At 51.4% G+C, this 12,147-nt stretch overlaps 1 protein-coding gene across 7 annotated transcripts in view; it reads left to right on the forward strand.

The window, feature by feature from the left end:
• SHANK2 (SH3 and multiple ankyrin repeat domains 2) overlaps positions 1-12,147 on the forward strand; it is a 559,847-nt gene that overhangs the window by 54,449 nt on the left and 493,251 nt on the right. For 4 of the 7 annotated variants that reach the window (XM_046643792.1, XM_046643793.1, XM_046643797.1 and 1 more), the window contains exon 1: positions 6,354-6,475. The exons of the other annotated variants lie outside the window; for them this stretch is intronic. In XM_046643792.1, the coding sequence (XP_046499748.1) occupies positions 6,444-6,475 (32 nt within the window). In that variant the 5' untranslated portion in view covers positions 6,354-6,443. Of the gene's footprint in view, positions 1-6,353; positions 6,476-12,147 lie in introns of those variants that run through there. 7 annotated transcript variants of the gene reach the window in all.

Consider the following 12,147-nt stretch of genomic DNA (forward strand, 5'->3'; position numbering starts at 1 on the left):
GGACCTGAATTTTGGGGGGACCGTCTGTTCAACCCTGTACATTTGAGTTTGTTGTTCCATGAATGGTACGGCAGCACTTGTGTTGCTTACTTTTCTGGAAGCGTAAACCTCTGGGACACGGCTCAGTTGTTTTAGCAGAAGCCCCCCCACTCCCCCCCAGCTTGTGGATGTGAGGGGCATTTCTTTGGGGGATGTTCGCCTGGTTGCTCAAGGAAGAGGATGCAACAGGGGTAATTCCGAATTATTTCTTTGTACTGCAGTCTGGGCGGGTGAGCTAACTCCTAGGGTGCACGAAGTCGCCCACGTCCTGAGGCCAGCGTGGTGGTCCTTTTGCCTGGACGCCTGTGGGAGCTTCATCCTCCACATCTGCCCAGAGAGCAGGCAGGTCCGTGGCAGGCAAGCCAGCCAGTAGTCTGGCGAGGAGGAGAAGCTGTTCTGGAGTCAATGTTTTTCTTTCTTTTTTTCTTGTCCTCTGTGAGAGTGGAGAAGGGTTTTCCTTTTCTTGTTATGGATGTCTACGAAAGTCCAGTTGCTTGAAAAATAAATGTAATAGATTTATCAGACATTGTCACACAAGTAATTATATCTCTCCCCGCTCAGAATGACAGGGTACGAGGTGGGGTGGTGGACAGGACGCTCGCCTCTCGGCTCCGTCAGCCCAGGGGCTGCCAGCTTTGAAATGCAGCCCTGGAGAGTGTCTTTGAAGGATTCTGAATTTGTTACGCCCGTGCATTTTTTCATCCTGTTCTCCCTTTGCGTGGGTGGCAGGACCCAGAGGGATGTGTGGAGAGTGGCTGCTGTGCCCGCGTGCCCGCCCTCCCCTGCCCAGTGTGTGGGGTTACACCCTGCAGGTGTGGAGGTGTGCACGGCGCTGGTGTGAATTGTGCATCCTTTCTAGGGGTAGTCTGGCAGAGTTCGCTCGGGAGGGGGGAATGCACACGTTCTAATCTGGGAGCTATTCCACTCCCAGGAAGCTTTCCTGAGGAAGTCATTTGAAACATGGGGGGCAAGATGCTGAAAAGGCTGTTTCTTTTAAATAAAGTTCTATGAGAAAGCACGCCTTCACCCCCATAGCCCCTCGGCCCACCTTCTTGGCCTTGAACCTTTCCTGGGGGCCCTTCCTCTTGTGTGAGGCCAGAGAGCGAGCTGGCAGGATGGTGAGGATGATGGTGGTATCGCTGCTACAGTATTTTGAGAGCTTCCTTCATGCCCGGGTGTATGGGCTGTGCTGGGAATCCCGACAACCGTTTGCCCCTTTGGGTGACACTCAACATGTCATAGAGGGTGGAGCACGTGATGCTCCTAGTCTTGATGGAGCCTCAGGGACACTCCCCTCGCGCCCACTGCTGCACCTCCTCACCAGGCCTCCCACCCTGGGGCTCCAGCATGGCCTGGGGCTTCTGGAGAGCACAGGTGGGCCTCCTGGGTGCTATGGACTGAATGTTTGAGACCCCACTTCCCCTCCAGTTCATCCGTTGAAACCCTAACCTCCAGTGTGGCTGTATTTGGAGATGGGTCTCTAAGGAGATAGTTAAGGTTAAATGAGGTCTTGAGAGTGACACCCTGATCCATTAGGGTTAATGATAGAAGAAAAGATGCCAGAGGCTTCTCTCTCTCCACCGAGGATGTGGTGGGAAGGCGGCCGTCCGCAAGCTGGAAAGAGGGCTCTTACCAGGAACTGGCCATGCTGCTGCCGTGGTCTTGGATGTCCAGCCTCCGGAACTGTGAGAGATGAAAGTCTGTGGTTTGAGCCGCCTGTCTGTGGGATTTTTGTTATGGCGACCTGAACGGACAGAGACACGGGGTCCCAGCCACACGAGTTCCAGCAGAGTGCCCCGGTGTGTACTGGGCACCCATTTTTCTGAAACCCTCCTATGACTTCACACATGGTGAAGGTCCAGAGGGAATTGGCGGCTCCCTCCCGGCCTTCCTGGGGGTCTCCGGGCTCTCCTGCCACCTCAGAAGGCTCTGAACTGTGGCTGTGCCAAGAACTCAGTGTGGGGGTGCTCAGCACCCCGTCTGTCCTATGTTTGGAGGCTGGCTCAGGAGTACAGTGGAGGCCCACAAGCCATGTGCTTCCTATTTAAAAAGTACAAATCAAACTAACCAGCTCTTAGATAAAATGTATTTGTCTTTCTGCTTTCACAAGTATACCTTCATAGTGACAAAATTTTAAAAGTGTACAGATTTACCATTTTATATGACTGAAAGCTGGCAAGATACCAAATATGACTGCATTTAATTGTTATATTGCACACTGGGAATTCTTCCATGCTCAACGATATTTGGATAGGTAATAAAGATGAACGTTGTGTTAATTATTGTACATTCCATGAAATTTATTAGTCTTGCCTTCTGTTTAGCAAAATGACTATGCATGTTATTATAATCCTCTTTTTACATAATTTGTGTTCCCATTGAGAGTCATAATCTAAATAATTGATAACTTAATATATTCAAAGTGTACAGAATCTGGATAGATTTTTGTAAAAATGTAAATTAAAATAATTTTAAACAGTAAGCTTTTTTGGGTAAGATTCCAAAAATGGTAACTACTAAAATATTTCAAATTATCTGTTGAGGCAAAATACAAGTTAGAATTAATGAACATGGTCATTTCAAATCACAGTAATTTAAATAAAGCAGAAATGTTTGATTTTTCTGAAAATAAAATCTCATTGAAAATTTTTATGAGTATAAAATGAATCAGCTTTGCCGCTCAGGCGTCCATGCAAAGAATTGGTGTCTCGTTCCACATCTGTTGTATCTATTACGTAGATACATTTCGGAGTCACATGGCTTCCTTAATATTGTCGAGTGTTCCCTTGGACGCCGCCTGTCACTGATGTGAATATCGAGTCCGTCTAGAAGGAGAGATTGAGAAGGAAGCTAAGGAAGGTCCCGCCCCGTCATCCAGGGACTGCTGGTATTATCCTGCACGCGCTGGGGGTCATCGTGTTCACGCTGTCTGCAAAGCGGTATCGCGGTTGGCCCATCTCTTAACTAAGCTCTTCCCCTGCTCACGTTCCCTGCACGCTCAGACCTCCCATCCATCTGTCCGTCTGTCTATGCAGCATTGGAGGATGCAGAAGAGTCGTCCTCCGGTTGAGGCCAGCAGAGGACCAAAGGAAAGATGGCTTCCTGCCAGTGGTCACCGGAGATGCTCCATGCACGTGGCCTGACCGGGTCCTGAGAACTGGGTGGGTTGGATTGTTAGGTCAGCCAGAACAGGGCATTCCAGGGGCTGCTCAAGGGTGATAAAGCTAGATGACAGTGTAAGAGATGTCACCAGTTCTCAATCCTGGCCGAGTGTCTGTACCATTGGGGGCCTTGGAAGGGGCACGGCTCCTGGATCCCAGGGCAGCCTCGTGCATCTGCAGCTCAGGTGGGGATGGACCCCCTGGGACAGACTGAGTGCAGGCGTTCCGAGGAGGGAGCTCCCTGGGGAAGATGACCTCCCCGTGGGGTGACCAGGCTACGCAAGTCAGAACAGACTTCCAGAGTCAGTGTTTCAGTGGCATTCTCCATGCCCTGGGGGGCATTGAAGCTTATTGAGCTGGCTGTTGGGCAGCATACGTCCTAGGAATATGATACAGGAAGGACAGACATGTCAGCCAGAGGGGGGCATCCCCCAGGGAGCCTGCAAGAGCTTGTGGCTCGATAGTTTCACCGCTCCAGAGGGGAAGGTGTTTCTTTGAGATCCTTTCTTAGGAAAATGAGATGCAAATTAAAGATGTGGTGGCAGAGGAGAGCCAGATTCCCACAACCTTTGCAATAATAGGAATTAAAGAAAACCCATCCTCAGCTTAAACACTGTCATTCTGGATGATGGCAGGGTGGGGGTAGCCACAGCCCCACCTAAGCTGCGGCCAGGAATGTCCCCGAGCGAGTGACTGCAAAGCTTCCTTTAGACTTGGGGACTCCACACCTTGACAGGGCGTCTGCCCCACCCCGGGCAGTGCCTGATTCTTTCGAGGGGCACGGAAAGCTTGTTGCGAGCTCCAACACGTGAGTTGAAATTTTAAAAGCATTTTAGTAGGGAACACATCTTAGTTTTCGGATCTCAGGGACATCTCGTCTCCCCCGGCTGTCTCAGAGCTCTCTAATTTTGTTTGACGCGCCCGGTGCCCAGACTCGATAATTTGACCCAGTAGCTGGAAACCCATCGTTTAGAAGGTGCGTCAGCCTTCGAAAGCCCCCCAAAGACAGTGGCTGTCCCAGACAGTGGCCTTCCTGCCAGACCCCGGGAGGGCAGGGAACTCAGCCCGATGGCTCTTCCATGGCTTGACCAGTGCTGGGAGAAGGACCCAGGCCAGGCCGCCTTCTCCTCGAGGTAGGGGCAAGGTTGTTGAGCCTGTTTAATGCCAACACTGTCAGCCGAGCCAGACGCTGCTCACATCCCAAAAGCAGCGAGATTTAATATTGAAAGGACACTTAATCCCCTCACTGGGCACCACCTTGGAGTGGATTCTAGGGCTTGCATGCCCTAGGGGTATTCTCTCTGGGCGGCGGGTGTCACCTCCCAGTAGCCCCCAGGGACGCCTCGCTCCACCATCCCGCTGTGCTCCCACAGTTGTCCGGCAGGGGGAGCGAGGGCTGGTGCCCTGACCCCACACCCTCCCTGCATTTGCAGCCCAGGGGCCAGACCTCAGGAGAGGGCCCCAAACTAACCGTGGGGAGGCTGAAAGTGCACCCCCGTGTCTGGAGAGCGCTAACATTGTGAGCCACCCAGCCATGTTCAGATCCTGGATGAACTCGAACCCACTGGAGATCTTCTCTCCCGTGGGGCCGCGGGCCAGGAGGGAAAATGCCCACGGGGCTTGCCTAGGAAGGAGATGCTTGAGGAGTTCGCGTATTTTTTAACTGAGCAGGGGACCGAGGGGACGTGGGGGAAAAGTCTGTACTGTCAGCTCAGTTTTCTGTCAACCTAAAACTGCTCTAAAAAATAAAGCGTATTCATTAAAAAATATGTAAAGACGTAGATGCATATATAAATACTGCGCATTCTGCCTTTGGCCTCCTCACTCCCGCCCCAGGACCCGCCCTGCCTTCTCCTCCTGGGGTTTCACTGCCAGTTCCTCTCTACACAGGGCGGGCTGTCTGTCGGCAGTTTGCTGGGAGAGGCTCCGAGGTCACGTTCTGGAATCGGTTCTGCTGGTTTAGGCCCCTCCCCCGTCCCCTCGTGGCCCAGCGGCAGTGCCTTTCCTGGGAGAGTCCTTGGGCTAGTGGTTGGGGGCCGGACTCCCTCGCTGACTGCAGTGAGCCGGCGACTTATCCTCTGGGGCTTCCTGCCCTTGTCTCTGAGTCCAGGGCAGTGATAACATCCTCCTACCGCATCTTGGAGAGGACTGGAGATGATACAATGAAGGCATAGCCTTGGGTTGGCATGCAGTGAGTGCTCAAGAAGCACTAGCTGTGCCCATCTGCAGCATCAGCAGCCCCAGGAGGACCCCGGGAGCCCCTCATCCACACCTGTGGGCCTCATCCGAGAGTGATGAATAGATTTGATTTATCGAGGACTTGCATTGGAAAGACCATTGCAGGCATCCTAGGTCACTGTCATTTGGTTTTTTTTTTTTTTTTACTTGAGGAAGATTGGCCCTGAGCTAAAATCTGTACCAATCTTCCTCTCTTTTTTTATGTTTGCCACAGCATGACTTGACGAACGGTGTGTAGGTCCACGCCTGGGATCTGAATCCACAAACCCTGGGCTGCTGAAGCGGGACGTGCGAACCTAACCACCCTGCAAGTAGGCTGGCCCCATTTAGTTTTTTAAGTTTTTGCTTTTAATTAAAAGCATTATAAACATACAGAAAGGTAGAAAAACATAAAATAACTGTATACTACCCCATCAGAATGCAGAGTTTTAAGGTTTTGCAATATTTTTATATTTGCTTCCACTTTTTTAATTAAAAATTTTTTTTTTTAACTTTTGAGGTATCTCCTACTAGATGCCCATCAGTTTTGCCTCCCCGTCCACTAGCGTGAATCTCTGTTCCGAAGCCGGGTTTTATATTTACATCTATAGCTACATCTGTATCTGTATCTGCATCTACATATCTCGATATAGCCATAGCCATCTGTATTATTAGTTATGTATGAAAATTTTGTATAAATGTGTCTGTATTTGGCGAGTTGATTTTCTCCCGCTTCATTATTCCATGTCGATATGTGTAACTGAAATAGTTTGTCTTCACGGATCTGTGATTTCTTCTGCTGAGGATACACCATCCTTTACTTAGTTTCCTGTTGGTGGCATTGACGCTGTTTCCCTTTCAGTGGTGAATTCACCCAGTAATCCATCGAGGGCCCGTGACACTCCCATGTCAGCCCTGGGGGTACAGCAGTGAGCAGGACAGACAGACTAGAAGTCATCCCTCACAAAGCATATGCTCCACTAAAGAGAGGAGGACACCGAGTTAATGAAAAAGTGAAGATGATGTATGTCACCCATTGGCGAGTGCTACACAGATAAGTAAGAACTGAGAATGGCCGCGTGGCTGATGCGTGCTAGGGAAGGGGGCTTCCCATTGCTATTTTAAATGAGGTGGTTGGACTTGAAGACGTCAAGGTGGCCAGCCACGTGGAGGTCCAGCTTACCAGCCAGACGAGCAGCCAGAGCTGAAGCCCTGAAGCCCGGGGGTGGCCACCTGTTTCTCTATTGTGTCGACGAAAATAATCCATAACCAATCTATAAATGAAAATTTGGGTGAGTTTATTCTGAGCTTAAATCTGAGGATTATAACCTGGGGCCTTTCTTCCTGAAGGAAGAAAGGGCACCAAAGAAGTTGGGTGCACAGGGTGGTTATCTACCCCCAGAGAGGATGTTTCACATAGGATTGAAATGTCCCTTTTACAATAGTCACGAGACTGCTCTGTCGGCACAGTGATTGATGGAAACAGCAGGTAGGTCTGCTGTCTCGGTGACCACAGCAGGGTGGCAGTCTGTTGTTTCGTGCTGGGTGGTCACAGGTGAGCTGGGTGGTCAAAGGTGAGTGCAGCGATCAGTTCCTAGCCTAAGGAAAGATGCTTATCCCTAAGGAAATGCCAGTGTAGGGGGAAGTTGCATCTTTATCTCAAGGGCCTTTGTTCTGGCCACAGGAAATGTCTAAGCAGATATAGAATGTGTGCTCAACAGCCACAGTCAGGCCCTTTTGGAAAAAACAAAGTCAGGCCGAGTTAGATTTATACCAAATGGCTTCCTTATATACTCCAATATATCCTATTGCTTGCCATTTTTATTTGTCAATTGCAAACCGTGAGGAGGTGTCCTTGTCCCAGCTCCTCTGCCATCTGTGACTAGAGGTGGAAGTCCTAGGTGATTGGTGGTGGCACACCTTTTCCTTTACCAGGTATTCCAGAATGTTCTCCAAGACGGAGGTTCTGATTGAGACTCCTGCCAGCGGTGTGGGAGGGTGTGTACATTGCTCACCTGGAGTGTGCACCTACGGGGAGGACCGTGCCACACCAGCATGGTCTAGACGGAGACAGGGTGTTCCCAGGGAGGAAGGCAGAAAAAGGCCACCAAGGACATCCATGGAGGGTCCTGATCTTGACGTTATTTGGAATAAAAGTTCTTAACAGATATGATTCGGTCAGGGATCTTGAGATGAGGAGATCATCCTGGATTATCCGGATGGTCACTAAGTACCGTCACACGTGTCCTTATAAGAGAGAAAAGGAGAGACACAGAAACACAGAGGACAAAGTGATGTGGAGGAGAGAGAGAGAGACGGCTGCAAGCTGAGGAATGCCGGCAGTCTCCTGCAGTGGGAAGAACCAAGGAACCAGGTCTCCAGGCGTCTCCAGGAGGCTCCAGGTGTCTCCAGGAGTCTCCAGCCGCTGACACCAGCCTCTCAGACGTCTGGCGCCCAGAACTGTGAGAGAACACGTTTCTGTTGTTCTCAGCCACCCAGGTCGTGGGCCTTTGTTAGAGCAGCCGCGGACACTCCGACACCTGCATGTTAACGTGTTCGTGCAACCGCAGGACACAGCTCAGGCAGAGAGAGCCTCAGAAACATGCCAACTTCGAAAAAGAACAAGGCTGAAAACACCGCAGGAGTGTCTCGGAATGGTGTAAGGAGGGGCCGTTTCGGTGGCTGGGGAGCCTTGACACCGCCCACCACGCGACGCTGCCTGCAGGTGCAGAGGCTGTGAAGACATCTCCTCCTGCACAGTGGCTCCCTTACCTGTGGGGGACACATTCCTAGACCCCCCCAGTGGATGCGGAAACTGTGGATGGTACCCAACCCTGTATATACTACGTTCTTTTCACTGAAAGGAAGCACTTCACAGCTTCTCTTTGGCGTATCTGAATTGCCAGCATCACTGCTCTTGCGCTTTGGGACCATTATTAAATACAATAATGGTTCCTTGAACACGAGCACCGTGATGCCCGACAGTTGATCTGATAAGCAAGGTGGTTGCTAAGTGACTGACCAGCGGATGGCATGCGCAGTGTGGGGATCCTGGACGAAGGGATGATTGACATCCCAGGCAGCACAGAGCGGGACGGCGGGAGATTCCATCACGCTACTCAGAACGATGCCCAGTTTAAAACTTAGGAATTGTTTATTTCTGGAATTCTCCGTTTAATATTTTCAGACCATGGTTGACGGTGGGTAACTGAAACCACGGAGAAGGGGTTCTCCTGGGCTTAGAGCAGACTCCTTAAAGAAGGCCATCTGTGAATTCCACAGACGTTTTTGGGGGACAGACGTATGCCAGGAGGCCCCGGAGCCCGGGATCAAGGTGACTGAGGCGGGCTGTGGCTGGGGGGGCGGGTTGTGTCTTCCTCAGGGCCCTGGAGTGAAGGTGCATATGGTTGGGTGGTCTGCCCATCCCTTCTTTGCCCATAAACTCTGTTATATTTTGTACGTGATTTTGCAGAAACAAGTGTCTTAGCTCAGGCTGTCGTAACAAAGTACCACGGACGGGCCAGCTTAAACAACAGACATTCGTTGCTCACAGTTCTGGGGGCTGGAAGCCCAAATCAAGATGCCGGCTGATTTGGTCCCCGTTGAGAGCCCGCTTCCTGCTTGCGGACGGCCGCCGACTCGATGTGTCCTCACGCGGCAGAGAGAGAGAGAACTCTGCTGTCTCCTCCTTTTCTGATAAGGCACCAGCCCACCCTTAAGACTTCACTGGACTGTAGTTACCTCCCTAAAGGCCCATCTCGAAATCCGTCACATTGGGAGTTAAGGATTCGACCGTTTTAGGGGACACGGTTGGTCCATAGCAAGGAGGCCTTGAGGACAGCGTTCATGGCTTCATGGCGCAAGCTGGGGCAGCCTCCCGGGAGGGCAAACCTTGACCTGTCGGCCCTCGTTTTATTAGCGCCTGTCAAGGTCACCCCTCAGAGAGCTTTGTTCCTTGGGAAAATTGTTTTCTAGTTTCTGCAAAGGCATTAGATGAACAGGCCAAGCGTATCATGAAAAGGTTAAGAGTTGGGTGCACACTGGTTGTTCAGAACCTCTTAAATGATGCTCTCAGCAGCCTGAAACGTAAGCTCATGCTAACACCACGACTTCCGCAGAAATGGTCTGGCCCCGTTTACAGCACACGCTGGGACAGAAGCCCTCTGCCGCCCGACTGGAAACCCAGCGTGCTCTCTCCAGCCACGGGGGAGGGGAGGCTGGGGCTGTCTCGAATCTGGATGGAGACCCGGGTGGAGACCCCGTTCCTGATGCACAGAGCAGCACAGTGCCACGTGAATCTGGGGCATGGAAGGGACGTGTGTTCACCTCCTGAATGGTCCATCTCACCTGCCCTTCTTTGAATGGACTCACCACCCTTCCCCAGACCTGACCCCCGGCCGACGAGGAAAACACACCAAGGAGGCACTGTGACTCTTCTTGCCATAGGCAGCGATCTTAAATGAAAACATCATTTGAACGCAGCTAAGGCGTCTGGTTTACCTGCAGCTTGGTTTCTGACCTGGGGGATATTGATTTTGGCTTACAGAGAAGACACTAAGTGCCTGTAATATCCCTGGAGCCTTCTTCTTCTGGATAGAGAAACAGCTCAGATTTCCTGCCATGCGTGTCTTTACCCAGCCAGCAACGTAGGGCGATTGTGCTTGGCAGGCTGCTGGCCTCCGGGGGACGTCCTCTGTAGACGTGTGACGTGGCTTCTGTCTTTTGGGGTCTTGATTCTAGCTGGGAGCCAGGAAGGGCCCTCCGGGAGACGTTCAGACCATTGCTGCCCTGCCTGTTGTGGGAGATGCTGTCTGTCGTCTCCGGGGGAAAGTGTTTCTGGGGCAGGCGCATTTGGGAAATGCAGCATTTGCCAGTATCTCTGAGAGATGACCTTGGAGAGGGCTCTGATAAATTCTGCAGTGAAGAGAGCTGTGTGTTTTTGTTTAATCTAGCTATGTTTCCCACACTTATTTGACTGGGGGAGGATGGAGTGTGTGGGCACACATGTGTGTATGCGTGTGTGACGGGAGAATTAATTCTCCAAACACCAGTTGGGAAGTGGCAGCTTAGGAGATCTTTAGATCTTCACAGGTAGGTGTGGACCCGGCTGTCCCGAGCCGAGAGGAGGGAGAGTTTGTGTAGCCTGGGGAGTGGGATCTGAGCTGGGCTGCTGTGAGCCGGGCTTGAAGGAAGAACTTAGGGGGACAAGGGCGAGGGACTCAGGGTGGAAGACGACGGTACCCACAGGTGGTGGGAAATGGAAGACAGATCTCATTCTGTGCGTTCATCCAAAGATGCGAGGAGGGATGGAAATGGAGACCATATTTGAGACAGTGGTTATGGAAAGACCAAGAAGACCAGGATAGACGGCGCCTCTTTTCATAAATACGGTTCATGCACCCCTTTAACCAGCACAGCAGGTGGGTCTCAGGGGTATTAGTTTCCTATGGCAGTGGGAACAAAGTCCCACAGACGGGCGGCTTTAGTAACGGGATTTACTGTCTCCCAGTCCTGGAGGCTGGACCGTGTGGGCTGGGCTGGTTCCTCCTGAGGCCTCTGTCCTTGGCGTGTAGACGCCGTCATCTCCCTGTGTCCTCACATGGTCGTCCTTCTGTGTGTGCGTCCTCATCTCCTCCTTTTGTAATGATACCCATCATACGAGATTAGGGCCCACCCTAGAGACCTCATTTTACCTTAGTACCCCTTTAAAGATCCTCTCTCCCAATATAGCCTTGTTCTGGGGTGCTGGGCGTCAGGACTTCATAGAAATTGTGGAGGGACACAGTTTAGCCAGTAAGAGGGGCTAATGCCATGCCGGTGGCTGGGGTCCACATTTAGACAACCCACTGGCCCTGCGGTGTGATAGAGAACTCAGCCCTAACAGACGGGGCCGCTGTGCCGCGCCATGCGGGCTGCAGTCTCTGTCACCTTGCTAGGGGAGGGTGAGGAGGGGGTCGGCTTCTGGGCAGGGGTCCCCAGAGGAGGTGACACTTGACCCGAGTCCTGGGACTCCCCCCACTCTGGGTTGTGGTATGATCCTGATTCAGATACTGGCTGGCTGGTGCCTTTCTCCAGGGCAGCCTGTGCGGGGGAAGTCCACCCTTCACATATTTTGGGTGCTGGGTCAGAAGGCCTGCTATTACAGAAACTTGGGGAGCAGCCCACCCCGTTGGCCAGTGCCCCCGTGCCTTCCGGTCCCTTGTCATGGGGAGGAGAAACAGGGATTAAATAAACACCAAGAAACAAGGCAAGCTTTTCTCTCACTTTTCCATGTGGTCCACTCTTCCCCAAAACCCACCTGCTCCCATGCCCCCCACCTGCTCTCAGCCCTGCCTTTACTGTCCTCTCTTAGCGATTTTCAGAGAGCGCAACAGAACCTGGGTTCCTCTAGTATTCAAATCCAGTTCTTCCATTTCCTGTGAAGGCTGCTCTCCATCTGCAGCCATGACCTTGACCTTGAGTTTCAGTGTCTGTGCAAAGCTCAGAGCAGCCCCCTCGGGGGTCCCAGTGCTTTGAAGATGAGAGAATTTTACCCATTTGGAGGCAAAAAATAAATGAGTCGTCACCAAATCTTGCTTCCAATGTGTTAAATATATAAGGTGTCTGAGATTCCACTTAAATAAAAAACCATTTTTTTTGCTATATATATGTGCAATAAATATATATACTACACATATACAATAATGTGCTATGCATATGCAGTAATGTGCTATGCATATGCAATATATGT

Source organism: Equus quagga, chromosome 17 (assembly GCF_021613505.1).
Source record: "Equus quagga isolate Etosha38 chromosome 17, UCLA_HA_Equagga_1.0, whole genome shotgun sequence".
Taxonomy (NCBI): Eukaryota; Metazoa; Chordata; class Mammalia; order Perissodactyla; family Equidae; genus Equus; species Equus quagga.